The 22,666-nt window shown below is 39.0% G+C and overlaps 1 protein-coding gene across 3 annotated transcripts in view; it reads right to left on the reverse strand.

Annotated features, from left to right (window-relative positions):
* Positions 1–100: 100 nt before the first annotated feature.
* ZNF451 (zinc finger protein 451) overlaps positions 101–22,666 on the reverse strand; it is a 72,601-nt gene continuing 50,035 nt past the window's right edge. Inside the window, exons 12-16 of one of the 3 annotated variants that reach the window (XM_072944754.1) lie at positions 19,987–20,117; positions 18,917–19,103; positions 15,307–15,416; positions 11,980–12,048; positions 101–1,973 (exon numbers count right to left, since the gene is read on the reverse strand). In XM_072944754.1, the coding sequence (XP_072800855.1) occupies positions 12,019–12,048; positions 15,307–15,416; positions 18,917–19,103; positions 19,987–20,117 (458 nt within the window). In that variant the 3' untranslated portion in view covers positions 101–1,973; positions 11,980–12,018. The remainder of the gene's footprint in view (positions 1,974–11,979; positions 12,049–15,306; positions 15,417–18,916; positions 19,104–19,986; positions 20,118–22,666) is intronic. The other 2 variants (XM_072944755.1, XM_072944756.1) reach the window with 2 other exon arrangements.

Consider the following 22,666-nt stretch of genomic DNA (forward strand, 5'->3'; position numbering starts at 1 on the left):
ATAAAAATAAGGGATCACAATAACAACTTTAAAAAAAAAAAAACCAACAAGGGATCACAGTAAAATGAAAAACGAATAAAAATGAAAAGATAAGCATCACTGTCAATGTTAGAAACATTTACTCTTGATAATAATCCACATAACTTTATCCATGTACTATCCACCTCTCCTCCTTGTGTCTAAATTAAGTTCAAATTATGAAGTAATTTAAAGTGATTTTTAATTGCTTAATGAGTAAAAATACAATCAGTGACAATGATTAATTAAAACATTAAACAACCCAATTACCTTACTTTAAGGGTCATGATGAAATACCCCTTTCCTGCCCCATGGAAAGCTACCCTCGACCACACACCACAAAAGCTTCTTCACAGGACATCCCGAAGCATCGCAGCCTGGTGTGGCACTGTCTCCTCCTCCCCACATCTGTTTGACTGCTCCTCCTTCTGGAAGATCCTTTCCACTCCTCACTAATGATCAAGCACCTGCGGGTGTCCTTAAGGTCCTGCTCCGTGACTCCTGAAACCTTGCTTGACTACTTTAACAAACAGAAGTACAATATGGTCCTGTCGGAAAAATGACGAGTACAATCTCAAACTACGATGTCTGCTTTAAAATAGAGGCAAGCAGGTGGGAAGGAAGTAACATCTTAAGAAATAAAAAACACAAATTGGTTTCCAATGTGGATTGAAAAGACTATATAATAAAAAAAAGAGTAATACTATTTACACACTAAATTACCTAGTTGCAGAGAAAGACCAAAGTTCTATCATTTTTTTTTTGTCTTAAAGAAAAATTTGTATTTACAGAAAATTTTAAGTTTGGTAAGTAATTACTACACAAAATTTCTGGTCAAATAACATGAAGCATCTACACAAAGATAGTATGACAAGCCCCTTCTCAGTCTTCTAATTATATAATATTTTTTATTATTCACAATGTGGTCTCAACATTTAAAAATTAAATATGTAATATCATCTGTAGGAAACTGACAACTTAATGAATAAGTATAATGAAGATACTTCCATATGAAATTAAAAATTTAAAGGGTTAAGGGAGATTACTCCTGAGTAGACCTTCAATATTATTTTCTGAAGAATACTATGTTTACACAAATATATATATATAAAGGGCTAATATTATTAAAAATAAGTTTAATTCTATGCAAATATTTTGACATCCTTCCCTTTAAACAGCAGATAATAGAAGTCACATAAAAGTCTAAGCAGGGAAAAGGAATGGAAAAAGTTTCTTTTTAATACTTTCAAAGAAATTAGGGTTTTTTTTTTTAATTCCAGCCATGTGCTGCTCTAATTAAAGCAGGGATATACATCTGAGTGAAACCCACAAAGAACACAGCTGATAAAATTTTTAATCTGTTTCCATGATCAGTTTCCATTGCTCCCTTTCAATAACCATAAACAAAATTCTCAAAGGTATGATACATTAGTGCCACATCAGAAGTTGAATTTACAGAAAAAGTGAACTATGACAGCTTTATTTATATTCATTTTCACTCCTAAGAAAATAAACTAGAATCATCTGTACAGTATAAATAAAATTAAAGAACCAATTTTATTTGGGAAACATATAAACAATAGTCAAGAGCTGCTGCTCCTTCTTTTTTTTTTTTAATTCTTTAAACCTAAATATATGAATTCAAAATTAACTGGGAAACAGTGATACCAGTATTGGAACACATGGTCTGTATCTGCATTAACATGTATTCTATTCCTCTATACATTTTTGCAAAATAGCACAAAAATACAGAGCAGTATCAGATTTTGAACATATGAAAGCAAAAAAAGCATGTTTTCAAATACATGTGCACCAGCAGATTTCTGGTCTCCTTTAGAAAACAAACTCAAGACTTCATTATCCTGAGTCTCTTCAAGGCCACTTGATGCTGTGTGGTAATATCTTTAATTACATTTCCTCAAGACTTCTTCTAATCGCTTCTTCTAATTCCACATCTGCATTAAGAAACAGAGAATTTTAATATTTAGGGCAGAAAATCAATAAAGATGTGCTTTATGCAAGTCTCATCAACTACCTCTCTCTATTCAGGAAGAAAAGGAAATACAAGTTGGAGAAACTGAGGGTAACCTGGTAGTTTCTTCATCATAAAATTTGAGTATTTTGAAATATAAGAATCTGGATATAATCTCAAACTGAATTATGATATATATGAGCTTAATATGCCAAAGAACTTGTAAGTTATTTCCACTGAGGGACGCAGAAAGTCAACAAACTTCTGGAATCACTGACAGGTAACCACTAGATTCAACATGAAAAAAAAAATCTGTGTATTTCCAAAAAGACTTGAGGTAATGCATATATGACTTAGAAATAGAAAGAAAAAACCATGAAATGGCAAAAACCTCAAAGGCTATTAAAAATTTAGTTTTAAGCTTTCTAGTATCTAAGGCAAGAAGTGGAGCTCATGGCTTTGCACTGTTCTCCGAGGGGCATACATTATACACGCACAGGCACACATTTAGCAGCCATCTGTTCAACGTCCACTGTACACCAGGCACAGGAATGCGAGAGTGAACAAGACAGACATTCTTCGGTTCACAGGTCTTTCTCTATTTCCTGAGAATGACACTCAAGTCCAAGAGGGTGGAGTTAGGTGTCACTTTCTTGGTCTTCACTAGATTCTCACCCCAGGTTTATCTCATCTCATCCAGTCCACAGTCTCCCAGAACCTACTTAGTTCACAGGTACCAATAATTCCTCTAAGATGCAGCTGCACCTTCCTCTGAGCTGGGGCACTGGTGTTATGTTGTCTCCAATTAAAAATATTACAAACTACTACATACTGTGTTAAGTTAAAGCTAGACTGTAGGTCAGTGAGTTGCACTAAGATGAATGCCAAGGGATGAAGACATGCAAAGAAAAGCCAAGATGCTCTAAGCAAAGAAGAAAAGGGTGACAAGACTTGTGAAAGATATGAAAACTCACTATAATAAGATACAGTAATTAAGTGTGGTACCAGTGCAAGAACAGACGAATAGACCAAAAGAACAGCATAGACAGCTCAGAAGCAGACCCATGCACATAGGAAAACTTGACTGATGACAAAGGTGGCACTGCAGAATGGTGGAAAAAGATGGTATTTTTAATAAATGGTGGTGGGTCAATTGGAAGGTCATATGGGAAAAACAATAAAAATTTACCACTACTTTGTGGAATATACAAAAATAAATTTCAGACTTACTGTATATGTAACTGTGAAAGATAAGCAACAAAGCTTCTAGAAGATAATACAAGGGAATAAACACTTATTCAGTAGGACTCAAAAAACATTATAGAAAAGAATGGTGATTTAGAATGGATTAAAATTACTTTTATCCATCAAAAGCACCATTAAATGAGTAAAAAAGACAAGACACACAGTGAGAGAAGTATCTGCAATACAGGGATCTTGAACCCAGGAAGAACTGAAAGATTTTCAACCCAGAAAAATCAATAAAAAGACAGTCTAAAAGAAAACTGTCAAGAAATCTGGAAAGGCACTGGCAAAAGATGTCAAAATGGTCAATAAACATTACTCCTCAGAAACATGTAAACATGTGAATTCAAACTACAAGGAAATACCCCATCACTAGCTAAAATTTAAAAGACCAATGATTCCATGATTAGTCTGAAGATGTAGACCAACTGGTACACACAGTCACCACTGGAATGAAAGAAAGTGGAACCACCACTTTGGAAACAAGCCTTGGCATTACCCACTAAAGTCAACATTAATAAGTCCATGCCTCGGTTTACATTCCCCGAAATGTGGACATCTGTGCACCAACAGACATGTGTGAGAATGGTCACAGGAGCACTACTTGTAACAGCCAACCAAGTGTCCATAAATAATACATGAATTATGATTCGTATGTAAAATTATTATACAGGTACTGGAAATGAACAAACCGAAGCCACGTGCTAAGAATCAGATGAATCGTAAAATGATGCTGACTGAAGGCATACAGACCCAAAATACAGACCATACCTGTGCTGTCCAATATGATACACTGACTATATGTGGCTATTTATATTTTGATTAATTAAAATTCAATAAAATTTAAGATTCAGTTCCTCAGTTAAACCACATTTCAAGTGCTTAATTGCCATGTGTAACTATTAGCAACCATACTGGTGCAGACATAGCACATCTTCATCATCACAGGAAATTCTATTGGACAGAATGGCCTATATGAGCCCTTCTAGATAAAGTTCAAAGTCAAGCACTACTGACCTAGTGTTTCCAGATGTGGGAAGGAATGCAAGGGAAGTAACTGGAAAATGGAACGAGGGGGATGCTTCCAGGGCACTGGTTGTTATAGGGTGAACTGTGTCCCCCTAAAAGATATCTTCTTACCCCTGGTACCTGAGAACATGACCTAATTTGGAAATAGGGTCTTTGCAGGTGTAATCAAAGTAAGATGAGGCAGCGAGCATGAGCCCTAATTCAGTTATGACTGGTGTCCTCACTGGAAGAAAATGCCATGCAAACACAGACACACAGGCAGAAGATGGCCTCATGATGAATGAGGCAGAGATTAGAGTGATGCACCTAGAAGCCGACGAATGTCTACGTTGCCATTAATCAGAAGGAAGCGAGAAGAGGGACCATGGCCCCACCAACAGCTTGACCTTGGATGTCTGACCTCCAGAACTGTGAGACAATTTCTCTTGTTTTAAGCCACCTGGTTTGTAGTACTTAGTTACAGTGGCCCTAGGAAATCAGTATGTTGGTAATGCTCTATTTTTTTTAACCTGAAAGATGGTCACCTGCTTTGTAAGGTGTTCTGTACAATTTTTGTGTCATTATACTATACACATACACACACATGGAGAATCAAAATACTGGAGAATACCAGCATGTAAGGTAGGGGAAAGGATCGGAGGTGAAGTGTTCTAGAGTCCTCTTATTGTCGCATAGAGATGGACAACATGCTTAAAAAACAAAAAGAGGAAGCTAAGAATAAAATAGTAGAAACAAATACAAAAATATTAATATCTGCAGTGAACTTATACAAATTAAACTTGCCAGTTAAAAGACTAGATAAAAAACAAAACCAACTAAATGGTTCCACTTCCAGTAACAGTGGAGTAGCTTATATCGGATTAACTCCCCCACAGATAACAATTATAAACTATTCTAAGGCACTGAAGAGCAACAAAAATCAAGCAGAAACAGGACAGGAGTTGATCACTGAAAGAAGTGAATCGCACAGGGTTGATTTTGTAGTTTTACGGTTTTGTTTTGGGTTTTGCCTTAGGGCATTCCTAAATCCTTGTGAAACAAGATGGCAGACCTTCACCAGGGAAGCCAAGATCTTTGTGGCTCAAGGAGTTAAAAACAGAATCTGGGTCTTACAGAGAAGCTGGGAAGAGAAGCCGTGGGGGGCGGGGGAGGGGGGGGGCGGCACAGGGGCAGAGGACTGGAGAAGGAAGAGATTCCAGCAGAAATGAGAGAGTATCAGAAGGGGGTCCTCCAAATCTACAGATCCTTGGTTGACTCCTAAACTGTGCAGACACAAGAGAGGAGCCAAGATTCTCAATGAAAAACAACAGTTGGAAAGCTAAAAGAAGAAAATAATTTTAGCTGATGCCTGCTGTGGAGGAGGCAGAGTTTGGAGTTTGAGTCTGGCAAATTAACTGCCTATAAGGGAAAAAACGACCAATGTTCCTCATATGAAGTTAACAGAATTCGGAGAATCTGTAGTAGACATCCACAATATCCAGTATACATTAAAAAAAACAATCACTTGACTTGCAAAGAAACAAGAAATGTGACCCACATTCAAGAAGAGTAGTCAAAGGAAACTAACCCCCCAAGATAATCAAGCTGTTGGAATTAGCAGAAAAAGGATTTTAGAAAAGTTATAAATATTTTCAAGGACTTAAGGTTGGTGGATGGGAAATCTCAACAGAGAAATGAAAACTATTTTTAAAAACTAAATGGAAATTCTAGAACTGAGAAATACAGTATTTAAAATGGAAACTTTACTAGGTCAGCTTAACATTGGAGGCAGTAAAAGGCTGAACAATAATAAACTTGAAGATTGAACAATAGAAATTCCCCAAAATAAAGAACAGAGAAAAAAGATACCAGAAGAAAATGAAAAAATCTGTGGATAAGTTTAAGCTGCCTAACAAATGTTTAATTGGAGTTCCAAAAGAAAAGGAGAGAGACAGAAAGTGGGCCAAAATAACTGGAGGGAATCAATAAACTTACAGATGCAAGGAGCCAAGACAACTCCAAGCAGGATAAATACAACACAACTCACGGTTACTTGTGACAAACAGTGGAGGCCACAAGACAACAGCGTAACATCTTTACAGTGCTGAAGAGAAAAGATACTAGTCAGCCAGAATTCCAAAGCCAGAGAAAATATCCTTCAAAATTAAAGAGAAAGTAAAGATATTTTCACGTAAACGAAAACAGAATATTCAACACTGGCAAAACTGTATTACATAAAAAAGAAAGGAAGTTCTTTAGGCTGAAGGAAAATGATACCAGATGGAAACTGTAATCTACTGGAGAGAATGAAAGTCACTGGAAATGGGTAACTACATGGATAAATATAAACGACTATATATTCCTCCTTTTCTTTCTTTAAAACTCACAAAATAACATTTTCTTTTAGAGTTTATAACAAAAGCAAAAAATATATATTGTAACCTTTAGATCAACCATAAAAATTAAAGGGCTAAAAAAAAGCCAATAGATAAAACAGTACATACTATAATATTAAATATAAATATAAATAGTAAATATAATGGAGAAAATATAAATATTATAATAATCCAAAAGAAGGCAAGAAAGGGACAGCTAAGAGGCAAAAGAAGAGACAAAGAGAAAACAAAATGGCAGACAGGAATCCAACCACGTAAGAAATTACATTAAATGTTAATGGGCTAAACAATCCATTATTAAACAGTAGAGATTGTTAGAGTAAATCATAAAGTAAGAATGAATTTTATGGTGTCTGTATAAGACACAGTTTCAAAATAAAGACAAAAATAGACTGAAAGTAAAAGGACAGAAAAATATATACTGTGTAAACTTTAAGCATAAGAAAGCTTGAGTGGCTACATTAATATCAGATAAAAAAGATTTCATGATAAAAGGTATTGCAGAGATAAAGAACATTTCATAATATCATAATGATAAACAGATCAGTTCATTAGAAAGATGCATCAGAAACATATATGCAACTAAAATCAGAACTTCAAAATATAAAAATATAAAGTGACAGAACTAAAGAGAAAAAAATACACCTAAAATCACTGATGCAGAAGTTCACTGTTCCTACTATAGTAATTGATAAGGGAAATCAGGGCATTCAAAAGCACTCATGTGTACTGGACAACAGCCAGGTACATAATGAGGACAGGATACGTGCTCAGAAAATACCTGCGAAAACACTAAGCTTTCGCCACTGGCTGATCTGAAAGCTCAGTGCAAGCCTGGCTAAATGCTGAAGGGCCCCAGCACAGAGCAAATCTGCAAAGCCTGGGAGGGACTGTTTTTTTGGTTTTTTTAGCTCCTTGTATTCAAGGAAATCTCTGTCAAAATACTAGCTGAACACAAGCTCAAAGAACAAAAACTCCAATGACTAGACACAAAAAGGAATACAGTTTTTGTAAAAACAGTTTGGAAAAGTAACTAAACAAATGGACAAGAATAGTGAACTCCGGGCAAGAGACAGAATCTAATTTCCAGAGGTACTACATTATAATGTTTACATATCAAATCTTCAACAACAACAAAAGCACAAATAATACAAAGAAACAGGAAAGTATGACCCATCTGAGGGGAAAAAAAATTGAGTTAAATTGTCCCAGAGGACACCTAGACATTGAACTTACTACACAAAGACTTTAAACCAATTATCTTGAATATGTTCTAAGAGCTTGAGTAAACCATGGACAAAGAACTAAAGGAAACCAGAAAAACAATGTATGAACAAAATGAGAACAGCAATAAAGAGACAGAATAAATTAAAAATTCATTACAGGAGCTTAACAAATTTAAGTGGAAAGAAAAAAGAATCAGCATACTTGAAGACAGGACAACTTATACAGTTTGAAGAATAGAAAGAAAACTGAAGAAAAGTAAGCAGAGCCTAAGGGACCTGCGGGATATCATTAAATGGACTAAGATCCATGCTATGGGGTCCCAAAAAGAGAAGAAAAGGGCAGAAAGAATATTTGAAGAAATAATGGCTGAAAAATGTCCCAAATTTGATGAAAGATATGAATCCACACATTCAAGAAGCTCAACAAATTCCAAGCAGGGGAAATTCAAAGAGATTCACACTGAGACACACTATAGTTAAAGTGTGAAAAGTCAAAATCAATAAAAGCAGCAAGAAAGAAGCAACTCATTAATATAAGAGATTCTCAATGAGATTAATAGCTTATTTTTCATCAAAAATCATGAAGGCCACAAGGCAGTGAGATGACATATTTAAAGTGGTGAAAGAAAAAAAAAAGCAAGAAATCTGTATCTAGCAAGAATGGAGAAGAAATCAAGACATTTCCAGAAAAACAAAAGTTAAGAGGGGTTGCCACTAGCAGACCTGCTGTACAAGAAATGCTAAAGGGAATCCCTCAGGTTGAAATGAAAGAACATCAGACAGTGACTCAAAGCTGTATGAAGGAATAAAGAACACTTACGGCAAACATACCCTTGTTTCCTTTTTTATGGCTAAGTCTGTGTTTCTCTTACTCTCCCTTCTCTCTGCCTTAATTTCATTCTTTGAAGAGAGGTCATGTAACAAAATAAGAACCCAGTAACAGGCGTTAGAAAACCTATATACAAATCATGCTCCGATAATACTGAGGCTGTGAATCTGAAGGCAAATTACTTCATGTTTGAAAAACTAAGTTTTTATGTGAAATAATGGGAATATTCTGACTCTCATAAGTCGTTAAGAGCCGCTTTGAAAGTATTACATTTTTCATAACATTAACTGAAGTAAAAAATAAACACATTAGTCTCTCTTATTTTTTAAACTGGCTACAGTATGAAGTTTTACTGCTTATGTTATGATGTTAATACTGATGACTGCTATTAACTGAAGGCGCTCTAAGGCAAATTGCTGACATTTACAGAAAGATGGACACACATAATGCTGTCTTCTTTCTCTCCCAGTGATTGGAGTCAGAATACCTGTTATGAGGATGTAAACTTCCAGAGCAGACTTTACATGCAGCTAACAGGGAATAACGGTAATGATTAGAGTCACAGTAACAGCAGCAGCAACCAATACATACACTGCTTGCCACGGGCCAGGCTTCTCTAGCAAGGTAGGTAGACAAGTATTCCTGATTTTAAAATGAAGAAACTAACACACAGTGAAATGACGTGCCCAACGTTCCGTAGCCTGTAAGCAGCAGAGCTGAGATTACACAGGGTCTTTATGACGGTCCTGGGTAGTTAGAATCTGATACTGGTCTACAGAGAACAAAGAATGAGTGGGGGTGGGGGGTTTGGGGTGGGAGGCGACGGGAGGAACTGCCTGTCCCCGAGGCAAAAAGCCACAAGCAAATTCCTCTTGCCTTTTGCCACCCATTTGTCAGACTTTTAAAGTGTTGTGTTGGGAAGGGAAGGGATGAGAAGAGATTTGAGAAGTTTTGCTCAAAACTCAGGTCAGGACTTAGAACATCATTTTGCTTCCATAGTGCAGGGTCAACAAAATCACCCAATGTTCTCCCAGCCAAATGGCACCTGTCTTAATTTCCCTTATTCAGTTATAGGGAGATGGGCCCTGATATCTCTAACCTGTTCTAAGTTTGTTGTTAAGTTTATTTACTCAACAATCATTTAGTGCCAAACATTGTGCTAGGTGTTGTTGAAATAAAGAGAAATAAAACATGATCCCACCCCTTGTGGCACTCATAATCTAGTGGGGATGAGAGATGCGGACAGAAAATGTTTAAATCCGCTCGGTATGATACGGAGTGAGTCTAGAGGTGGTTAGCTCTTTCTAACGATGGAAAATCTAAGAGGCAGTGATCATACAAAACTGTCTGCAGAAGTGGCAGTTCTGTATGGTTCAACGTAAGAGATGATATTCGAGCTACTTCCTGTTGGGTGAAAGGAGGGGAAAGGAAGGTATCAGGAGAAGTACAGAGAAGACCATACTCCTTAACTTACAAATGGAACACTATGTGCTTCTCACACTCATTGGACAAAAATCATCAGGAAATGAAAGAAAACATGCACATCTCACCACTTTGACTTTTCTTGAAATTAGAGCATTATATCCCTACTTCATATGGCAACTAGTTAAAAGTTTAAAGTATCTTTTCTCCAATTCTTTCATGGTCATCCTTTTTCCAAACTAAAGAATGATGAAAATGTGGAAACTCTCAGAATCTCCCAACCATAAAATATATCACACAGATAATAAAATGCTAGAAATTCTGGCATATATTGAGTTAACACATCTCAGATTTCCTGGGTTAGCTAGGAGCCACAAAACTGTGAAGGATTCCCAAGGGTGGTTATTTAAAAGCTGTAATTTTGTCTGGCATTTTCCAAGGCATTAGTCATAGGTAGCAAATGAAGGTTGCAAAATCTGAACTACTTAGATGCTCAATGGTGTTTACCTTTTAGTGGCCTCGATAAACAACTTAGCTGGCAGTTTTTGTTTAAAACTCACCAAAGTGCTTTCATTTGTTTAGCTCACCATTATGTGGATGATAAGCACTGTACCAGACCATGTTGGGAAAACAAGTTGGTCAGAAAACTTGCTTCCAATTAGGCAGTAAATGTACTGCCAACTTTGCTCAGCCAGTGAATCTGACTATGAGAGAGAGATCAGAGTTTTCTACTTGATTGAATAGATGGATCAGTTCCAGTGCCAGACTCAAGCCCCTATCTCCTAACAGCACGGGCTCTGGTGCACTCTGAGGCAGGCTGCTCGGCGGTACAGGGCAGCGCAGAGAACGGCGCTGGAACCAACTGGCGGGCAGCTCCCTCCGCGCTCCTGCAGACACACCTCTCAAGTCCCCACCAGCAAAGACCACGCTGGAATGTGTATTAACACTCCTGTGTCACCCTGTAATGTTAAAGATGCCGACAGAAGAGCTTCAACTTCTTCGGTGAAGCTGAAGTACTTTCTAAAACCTGTTGTTTCATTTTCCCCCATGGTTATTAAAAAGCACGGTCTGTTATGAAAAAACCAAAGTAAAAAAAGGACACATGACACAACCAAATAGTGGTCAGCCAGTAAATGACTTGATGTGAAGTTAATACAGAAAGTTCTCTTTAACCTACAGAAGGGAATATCTTCTCCTTTAAGAAGAGGGAAAAAATTTAGTTTATAGAAAAAGCTCATTAATAAATTCAGATATAAGGGTATATAGAGTGCATGCTTAGCATGCACAAGGTCCTGGGTTCAATCCCCAGTACCTTCTCTAAAAAAATACATAAATAACTAAATTTAATTACCTCTCTTCCCCAAAACAACAAAACCCCAGAGTTTTTTAAAAAATAAAAAATGCACAATTCAGATATAAGTGCTTGTTTTCATAGTTCCACTGCATAACTTTGAATATTTTTAATTTAATACTACTCAAAAGAAATAAAAATTGGAAAACCCAAATCTTCTCCCAGGGGATAGCAACCTTTTCCTACCCCGGGTCAGAAAATAATTATTTTAGGCTGGCTTGTGGGATGGGGGGGATCTATACTGTTCGTGTCACAACCCCTCACCCTGGAGCAAAAGCACAGCAAGAGTGTGCAGCTGGGCTCCGATAAAACCTTATTTACCAACCCAGGCAGTGGACTCGCAGATTCCTGTCCTAGCCCCTAGCTCATCTTCCATGAGAAAATGCAAACTACCCTTCAGTTGAGAGAACAACTATTTTTCAAACTCAGGGGTGGGAGGGAGCGACGGGGGGTGTAGGGTGAGAGGGGGAAATCACAGTCAAAGGGGAACAGGACTGGCTCCATTAGGTTACCTTCTGCAGATCTGAATTCTTCTCCCACTGAAGCGCTTTCTACACCCAGGTTATCATCACTGTCACACTCTGCAAGGCAGAATCAATAAATGCAAATGTATTTCTGAAAGTTATCATGCCACAATTTACGTATCCTAAAACAGTATTATTTTCAATGACTGCTCCTGTGCCCAAGCTGACTAATTACAATGTGTATTACACCACGTTCCCTATAGGTTTGTTTTGTGTTTTTTCTTTGATGCTTACCAAATATTACTTTAATCAAGAAAAAAAAAACGAAATAGGCAATTCAATTTTAGCTCTGCATTCAAAAAAAATTTGAAAAAGTGTTCTTAGCATGTTGAGAAAATATAACATTCTAGTATTTTTTTTAAGTATACATTTTAAAAAGCGAGTATGTTTATTTGGATCTAGCAAATAAATCCCAAAGTTTCATTTGCATGAAATCATCTTAAAAATTTTTAAATGGTGACAGATAAAATTTTCCTATATTTTGAAAATCATACACCTTCATCTCTATTGAAACCACAGATTTATGTTCCCAGTGTCCCTGCCAGGCACAGACACATCTCAGGTCTTTACATGCTTCCTAATGAGAAACCAAAGGCTTTAAATTAATGACATCACTGACACGGATTACGAAAGTCACTTAACATATGCTTGTGGCACCATCAGGGACCTAGTACTGGGCTTATCACTTTAACTACACTGAAATCGCTATACACCAGAGTGACCAAATCAGGGTTTAAATAACTGTACACCAATCACATGGACATATCTGCTTCTGTGAAAATATGTAAAAACTAAATATACGTTTAAAAATTAAAGATTTATCATTGTAAATAAAAATAGCTGAATTTCCCTTATATTCCTTCTGCCACAAAAATTTATTACAAAAACAACTGCTTTTCTACAATCTGTTATATACACCTACAACTTTGAATCTTTCAAGTTGTGTTTTAGGGAAATAAGAAACATTATGTTTACAGTTTGAAGAACAACAAATTAAGTCTTAAAACATTAGGAACAAAGAGAAAATACCCAGGGGTTCTGTAATTACACTCAAAGTCCAGGCCAGGGGAGAGCAGCATGTTGTAACCGGCCTGAACAACTCATCGCTGCAGACAAGGCCTAGGGCACAACTGCAGGTCTGAAGCAAAAAGATTAGCTTGATACTAGGTTGCAAAATATTTTAAAGGTTTCCTTTGCCTCAATTGGCCCCACCTGTAGAACAGAGAAAATCATGAATATTCTTTCCTATTTTCAACACCTTGCACAGACTTAGTTGCATCATATAGATTTTTAGGATGGCACCCAAAGCAACAACCTATGTAGTCTCATTAACAGGCTGAGCTAACAATAGCCAGATAGGCGCTGAGAATTAGGTTCAACAATTACTTTATATAGTGCCTATTCAACAGAGCATGACACTGCTTCAACCGTCCTCACTTCCACAGCGTGGGTGAATGAACATCAATGTTCAACTTCCAAGATGGCCTTACAAACCTGTGTAATTGGTATGACTTGACAGATACCAACCATCCTTAACGCCTCCACACCATTCATTCCACAATGAAGACTCAAACGAAACAGATACAACAGAGTTCCTGGGCCATGAATCAGACAGTCCAAGAGAGCATTCAGAGGCAACAAAAATTATCCTGAAGCATAGGACAGTCTGTTTTCAATTTGAATTCACTAGTTTACGACAGCCTATGCTCAAGTTCGCCCTTGCATTACCCAAGAACTACTATTCTAGGAAAGGTCGTACTTTACACAGCATTGGAAGGAAGATGTTTCATTTCTGAAGGACTATCAACAACTGAATTCACAAAACTGTGTTTTTAAAAAGAAAATCTTACATAAATCAACGTTCTTGAACAAAGCTACAAGATATGGTCGAGTTATTATATAAACAGATCTTTAAGAGCCTACAGAGTATTTCATATAACCAACGGTGGTCACTAATGAAATCTCGGAGAACGGTAAAAACCCAGCAGTTCAGTCATCACAGCGTGGCTTAAGCAGGGGCAATAATCCAGCACTCTGTAGAGTAAAAGCAAACCAACCAACCTAAAATGTAAGCCAGGGAAGTGAAAACAAGCAGCATAGTTCACCTGTTCCTTCGGACAACACACCGTAAGCCGGGGAGCGGGGCCACGGGGTAAATGAAAAATGGGGTTGGCGTGGCGCCTTTAACTCAGGTGCGCTCTGAGCCTGCACTTCTAACAGAACACGGGCTTCTCGGTTTACTTACAAGACAAAAGATCCCAGGGAACTTACAATGATAATCTTTCCTGGGCTATGTCTGACACATAACCAGCTTACTTTTTGAAGTACCAGAACCGACAAGTCTTTTTATCTTCTACAGAAGATAAAAAACACAGAACACAAACAAACAAAAAACAAAATATAAAACCATCTTCCTAAATGTTATTTAAAAAAAAAAAAACTCTCGTATTTGGCACTTCATACGCTGCAATGGCGTTAGTCTGTAGCAGAATGCCTCTCACGACCTTCATTCTTCAAGGACACGGTAAGAGCCAATAACTCACGCTGGATTCTCTACATCGTAACGTCAGGAATCTGAGTCAGTGAAAGCCTCAGCCTTCGCGGCAGCACTGACGGGGAACCACTTGCTGTGTGGCCACAGGTGGCCTGCTTTAACCTTTCCGGACCTCTGCTCCCTCATCTGTGGACAGGAGCCATCTGACACACCCTACCTCACAGTGCTGCAAAGAGGATTAAACATGTGTTTAAACATCCTCAAGCACTACAAGTATAAAACGCAGCTAGAATGGTGGCCGGCACGTAGTAGGCCTTCAATAAAGGTTAGCTCCCTTTTCCTTCTTTAAAATAACACTTAAGTGACAAGGGATAGCTGCATCTCTGAAACAGGAGGCTTGAGTTAGAATAAACATATATTTGTGAATAAAATGTAAAAGGTTTAAAAGAAGAAAAAGTCTACCTGGTTCCTCTGATTAAGATCACCAAAAAAGATCCATGTATCTTGACAAAGTTTTAAAAAGGGAAAATGAGTACAGTGTAAAATAGAATTGAGACGAAGGGTAAGGGGACCAAGGGTGTCAGTTGAGCACAGGTTAATATTTTATGTATCTCTACAGGGATTTATACATATATCATAGCTGTAATCAAAATACTGGTACTGGAACCCTGATGCACAGGAGAGAGAGTTTATCAAGGGCAAAAACCATGACACATTCAAGTCCCAAACTTGGTCCAAAGGCTCAGCTTGCTACAGAGTAACTGATTTGCCCTAACCACGTCAGAGATCTAAAAAAAAGTGCCAGCAGTAAAGCGACTTACCTGTCCCCTCCCTACCAAGCAGAGATGTGAGACCTTATGGCCAAGGGACTGGACATTCATGTACGGAACCAGCAACCTCCGAATATCCCTGTCTACTGAGGTATTACCTCCTGAAAAAAAACCTTCAATTAACTGAGAAGTTGGCAAAGAAACCATATGATACAAGATACCATATGATCACTGATTCTCATGACACTATTCGGCAGATTGTTCCTGCTCACGCAGGAGTAATAAATAAACCACGTCCTGGACAATGCACAATTTCTGAAAAGTTAGAAAGAAATAAGAGGTTCAAACTTACATAGTTTGTCTGTGCTTGGTGGATATTTTAAAAACCTGAAAAATCACCACACTGCTTATATAAAATCGTGATTAAATATTAGAGACCTTTTCACTGTATGTTACTTGTAGTATGAAGTTCGGTCACACCCTAAAGAGGAGAGTTTTGTGGGTTGGGTGGTTGGTAACTAGGAGCCTTGAAACTACAAACCCCCTGAAATTGTATGTGATGTTGTAAATGCATGTCCATTCTGGGGGAAAGAGGCACAGAAAGCTTCTGTCAGATTCTCAGAAAGGTCCACCGACTCCTACCCTAAAACCACACTGTTGTCAGACCTGGAGACAGGGACACTGCGCGAAGCCAGGTGGAAGCAGTCGTCCGGGCGTGCTTGTGGCAGCCGCAATTACCCTCCAGGCCCAACGAGAACTGCGGCACTTGTGGACACTGATTTTCCTCAGTCTCAGTGCATATTAAATATCATTTAACAAAAACCATTATTGTACTATTCACAAAGTCATTTGTTAGGAAAGGTGAAAGAATAAAGTTATCCGAGAGCGTTGCTGTCCCTTGATTTTATTATAAAGTTTATTACCAGGCAATTTGATGCCTTTCAGTCTTCAATAGAGAAAACAATTTTGTCTTAAAATGAAACTGAACGTATTATGATTCAGCGTAACAACAGAGTTACAAAATCATCTTTAAATCTAGGTCTGAACAAAATATGTGACTTAAAGACTACACTTCTCTGGCTACTTAATTTTATTAATTTTCATTACTTTTAAAATGTAGTGGCTACAGCACATGAAAAGATTCTCAACATCACTAACCATTAAGGAAATGGAAATCAAAACCACAATGAGATACCCCTTCACACCCTTTAGGAGGGCTACTATCAAAACAAAAACCAGAAAATAACAAGCGTTGGCAAGGACGGAGAGAAACGGGAACCCTTGTGCATTATTGGTAGGAATGTAAAATGGTGCAGTCCAAGTGGAAAACAGCATGGAGGTTTCTCAAAATATTAAAAATAGAACTGCCCTATGATCCAGCAATGCTACTTCTGGGTATATACTCATAAGAACTGAAATGAGGGTCCCAATGTCTCAAAGAGATATTTCTATACCCTTGTTCATAGCAGCATTATTCACAATAGCTAAAGTGTGGACACAGCCCAAGTGTCCATCAGTTGTAAATGGATAAGCAAAATGGGGCATTATACACCCAATGGAACACTATTCAGCCTTAAAGAGGAAGGAAGGAAACTTGGATGAAATCTGAGGACATAATGCTCAGTGAAATAAGCCAGTCATAGAAAGACAAAGGCTGTATGATTTCACTTACACAAAGTACTTACAGTAAGTAGTCAGATTCACAGACAGGAGACAGAGGGGTGGTTACCAGGGGCTGAGGGAGACGGGATTGGGGAGCTACTGCTTACGGGCATGGAGTTTCCCTTCTGCAAGATGAAGGGCAGTGACAGCTGTAAGTGTAGTTAAACCCACACAACCGTACACTTCAGAATGCTTGTGATGGTACATCTTATGTATATTTTACCACAACAAAAAAAATTGCAAAGAAAACCTAAAGAGGCAGATACAGTGGCTGGGAACCATACTTCCTTTTCACGACAATAATGATGAACAGCAGCTGCTTACTGAGCACCTGCAGGGCTTTCCCACGCCCTGCCAGACACTACACGTAACACCTAACTCTTCTGACCTTACAGACAGGAAAAGTGAGGCTCAGAAACAGTTGAGCAACTCACCTGAAACCACACAGCTAGGAAGCAGAGTTAGCATGCGAACCAAAGCCCACGCCCTTCCTTCTGCACCGCGTGATCTCTGCATTTCACAAAAACTCAGAATAAAGTGCACAGGTGCCCCTAAAAAGCATTAAGTTCAAATAAGCACTGACTACAAATGAATGAATTAAAATAAAAAAAAAAAAGCCTAGAACATAGGTGCCATTCAGAAAAGATCAGTTTACAACAATAACCTGTGTCCTACCTCCAACCCTAATGTACCCACAGACCTACTCATAGGCAGCTCTCATTCCAAATAAAGTTGAGAAAAAGGCATTACCCGTAACAGGCTTCATGTTCTAAATGACCTAAGTCACGCTCCCCAAAGCAGTGTCACAGGAGAAAGAAAAGGGGGTTGGCCTTGGTGGCAAAGGTAAAAATTTTAAATATTTTACAAGATATTAATTTGATATAAAAGTGAGGAAGAAAAAGAGGTTGAAAAAGCCAAGGATAGAAAAAGCAACTGAATGAAAACAAAAATTACAGAATACGAAGGTAAAATTCAGTACTAAAGCATAACAAATATGCAAAAAAAAAATGCTTCCTGTAAAGAGCACAGCAGTGCTGGTAGCTTAGTGAGTCCTAACTCTGCAGAAGTGAACCGACCCATCATTATGAGTGATCAGAGCAACATTCTTCGGAATGGATCTTCAATCACAATGTGGCTCTGAATACAGTGGGGGAAAAAAAAAACAGCTAGGAGAGCAGACCTGAAAAACTTAAAGGCATATAGTAAGAATTCCAAAGAGCAGTCAGTTTTCCCATTGAGGTCCTTCACCAATACCTTCAAATCCTATTCACAGCTTTAAATATTAGGATATTTAAAAATTACTTTTATTCTCTTCTATCCATATTTATTTCAGAAATTATGAAAAAAAAGAAAAAGGAAAACCCCATCTGAATGCCTGGAGTCACATCCTTTCTTAAATATTGGTTAGTGAGAATGGACATCAGCGCATCCTTTCACTGAACCATCTCAGCAAGGCCGAGAAGAGAGCGGAAGTCCCAGGAACAGGCCAGGGGGTGCCCAACTCTTCAAGGGAATAAAGACCTCTCGGGGCTTCATTTTGTCACTGTCAACCTCTTAACTGGGTTTGTTTTTTGGGGTTTTTGGGGGTTTTTTTTTTTTGGTATTGCCACGTTATCGCTTACTGCTTTCTGGTTTCTCGTAGAAGCACTTTGCTTTCTGAAAAACTGAAGATAAATTTGGAATTTTAGAACAAAATGAAGATCTGGATTCTGAGCTCTGCAAAACTGTACTAACATATTTCAAACCATAAATGTGTGTTTTATATACAAGAATATGAATTTTATCCATTAGATTAAAAAAAGGCTCCAGAAAATCATGAATTCATTCTTCTCCTAACAGACTGAAAATGGAAGTGAGGGAAGACGAGAAGACGGCAGCAGTGCGCGCGCGGCGGTTCAGTGAGCAGGCAGCAGGGCGGGGGGACAGCAGTTTATTGGCTTTGCTCAGCAGTGGAGCCTCCTCCTCTTGGGCGGCTTGCACTGTGGCTGCGGCTGCGTACCTTTGGTGGTGTCAGATATGCTATTTAACAAGGCGCACATCATATCTCCCTCTAAGTGGTGAGGGTTGAGTATATGTGCTGGCCTCTGAGTCTTCTTAAATTGATTCTCTAGCTCCAGAAAGCCTTGATCTCCTGAGAGGATGGTGAAAGGAATCTGCTTGGGTAGCTGCTCATCTAGACGGCCAGCCTAAGTTGGAACAAATGGCACATGTTGATCAAAATCAGCATTTGAGTTTCCAGTCACGTTACATCTACGTCAGAATGAACACACAGCTAGAAAGGTGTATTTAGTTTGCTCCCTAGCTCCCACTAAAGTACAATATAGAAACCTCATGCATAAACGAAACATACCACATTTAATCAAATATAAAATGCCGCCAATTATAAAATAAGCTATTTTATGTGCCACTAAGAAAGAAAGAAAAAAAAGGCAGAATCTAATAGGAGGCCCCTATAAAGGTGGAATACTGAAAGGGCTACACACGCAATCTAAGGGTAAATGAGAAACAGACCTGCCGCAGAGAAAAGTAAGCAAAGGGATCTGCGTGACTCAGGCTCAGCACTGGCTGGGCGGAAAAAGGAATCACCTTGTGGTTTAAAACATAAGCAGTAGCCAATAGGTCTGCAGAGTAAACTCATATTAACTGTGTCACACACAGACCCCTATGCAGAGACTTTCACTTAAACCAGGTCTCAGGTGGCTGGCAGAGACAAAAGCAAATGCAAATCCCACCTGGGCCAACTGTGAGGGTGCCCCCAGGTCTCAGAGGTGTTAAAATGCGAACGCCTTAGCACGCAGCAGCACAGCGCAGTCTCTGGGTCATTTATTCCACACGCAGCTGAGGGCCTACTACGTGCAGCAGGGAGTCTGCTGGGAACTGGGGTGAAGCAGTGCATACATGATCTGGGATCCTGCCCCCTCAAGAGTCGTAAGTAGAACCTGACACAAAAGGTTTTGTACAAAAATACAGCACAGAAAAGGAACCTACAGTGCTATGATTCAAGCAGGAGAAAATCCCAGTGGGTCGGTCCCAAAGCCACGTTAGCCTCTGAATAAAGCAATGACTCACGTGCATACATATGGCAAAGTCCGCAGCGTCTTTCCTCTTACTACAGCGAGGATGGAGGAAGAAGCAGCCGATCCTATTCAGGTAATTATAGATCTTACAGTTGACTGGAGGCTTCCAGTTGGTGTTTCCTCCTATTATTTTTAGAAAAGGCATAAGTGAGAGTCAAACAGGGGAGAAAAAGAACAGAACACTAGATACAACCGAAAATTCTCTAAGGAAAAACAAACACTAGAAAAAAATGCTTCTAGAGGCAAAAGTCCCAGACTCGAGCAGAACAAGGCAGTTCCAGGCCAGGTGTCACCATCCTGTCGCCCAACTTCCCCAGTCTGCCCATTAACCTGAAATCTCACGGAATCAGAAGTGCTGCGCGTGAAAATGCCCGGAACGGTATCATTCTGCATGAATGCTGGCTCAGCGGTTTTCAAGTCAAGCATGTCAAGGCTGCTCAGGGGGTACGACGATGGGCAGTCAGGAAAGCAGGACTTACCGAAGGGCTGTACTGGCCTCCTCATCCAGGTCAGCACGTTTCCACCTTAAGTCCTAACCCTCCTCTGTATTTTAACATGTTTATTTTTTATCATATTTTTTACACTGAGCACCTCAGGAACTAATCCTCCTCTTTATACGCTGTTTCCTATCAAACGTGACAGGCACACCATGTTTCACTGCGCTTTGCCTTACTGTGCTTTGCAGACATTGTGTTTCTTACAGATTCAACGTTTATGGCAACCTTGCATCAAGCAAGTTTACTAGCATCATTTTCCCAACAGCATTTGCTCACTGTGTGTCATATTTTGGTAACAGTCACAATATTTCAAGCTTTTTCATCATTATTGTATGTGTTATGGTGCTCTGTGGTCAGTGATCTTTGATGTTACTAACTGTAATTGTTTGGGGCACCATGAATCGTGCCCACACAAGATGGCAAACTTGATCGATAAATGTGTGTTCTGACTGCTCCGCTGACTGGCCTCTCCCGTCTCTCTGTCTCTCCCCTCTGGCCTCCCTATTCCCAGGAACACAAAAATATTGAAATTAGGCCAACTAATAACCCTACAATGGCTTCTCAGTGTTCAAGTGAAAGAAAGAGTCAGACTCTTCTCACTTTAAATCAAAAGCTAGCAATGATTAAGCTTAGTGAGGAAGACAGGCAGAAAGCTAGGCCTCCTGCACCGAACAGTCAGCCAAGTTGTAAATACAAAGGAAAAGCTTGTGTGGGAAATGCAGGCGCTGCTCCAGTGAACACATGAACGATAAGAAAGCGAAACAACCTTACCGCTGATTAGAGAAAGTTTTAGCATCTGGATACATCAAGCCAGCCGCACATTCCCTTACACCAAGGCCCCACCCACAGCAAGGCCCTAACTCCCTTCAATTCGGTGAAGGCTGAGAGAGGTGAGGAAGCTGCAGAAGGAAAGTCTGAAGCCAGCAGAGGCTGGTTCATGAGGTTTAAGGAAAGAAGCCGCCTCCACCACATACAGTGCAAGGCGGAGCAGCAGGTGCTGATGGAGGAGCCGCAGCAAGTTGTCCAGAAGATCTAGCTCAGATCACTCATGAAGGTAGCTCCACTAAACAACAGTGTCAGCCTTCTATGGAAAGAAGATGCCATCTAGGACTTTCATAGCTAGAGAGGAGAAGTAATTCCTGGCTTCAAAGCTTCAAAGCACAGGCTGACTCTGTTATTAGGGGCTAATGCAGCTGGTGACTTTAATTTGAAGCCAATGTTTATTTACCATTCTGAAAATCCTAGGGCCCTCAAGAATTAAGCTAAATTGACTCTGTTCTCTATACATGGAACAATAAAGCCTGGATGACAGCACATGTTTATAACATGGTTTATTGAATATTTTAAGCCCACTTTTGAGATCTACTGCTCAGAATAAAAGAATCCTTTCAAGATATTATGGCTCATTGACAATGTACTGATCACCTAAAAGCTCTGATGCGGATGGGCAGTGAGGTTCATGTTGTCATGCCTGCTAATGCAACATTCATTCTGCAGCTGATAGATCAAGGAGTACTTTTGACTTTGAAGTCTTTTTAGTTAAGAAATACGTTTCATAAGGCTACAGCTGCCATAGACAGTGATTCCTCTGATTGAAAACCTTTGGAAAGGCTTCACCATTCTGGATGCCATTAAGGATATTCATGACTGAGAAGATGGGATGAGGTCAAAACAACATCAACAGGAATTTGGAAGAAGTTGATTCCAACCTTCATAAATGACTTGAAGGAGTTTAAGACTTCAGTGGAGAAAGTAGTGGAAACTGAGAGGATCAGAATTAGAAATAGAACCTGAAGATGTGACTGAGATGCTGAAATCTCGTGATAAAACTGTAACGGATGAGGAGCTGCTTCTTATGGATGAGAAAAGAAAGTTGCTTCTTGAGACGGAATCTACTCCTGGTGAAGATGCTGTTTAGACTGTTGAATGTCAACAAAAGATTTAGAAAATCACATATACGTAGTTGGTAAAGCAGTGGCAGAGTTTAAGTAGATTGACGCTCAGTTTTGGAAGCAGCTCTCCTGTGGGTAAAATGCTATCAAACAGCATTGCATGCTACAGAGAGCTCATTTGTGAAAGGAACAACTGATTCAGCAAGCTTCATTGTTGTCTTATTTTAAGAAATTGCCACAGCCACCCCAACCTCAGCAACCACCGCCCTGACCAGTCAGCAGC

Source organism: Vicugna pacos, chromosome 20, assembly GCF_048564905.1.
Source record: "Vicugna pacos chromosome 20, VicPac4, whole genome shotgun sequence".
NCBI lineage: Eukaryota > Metazoa > Chordata > Mammalia > Artiodactyla > Camelidae > Vicugna > Vicugna pacos.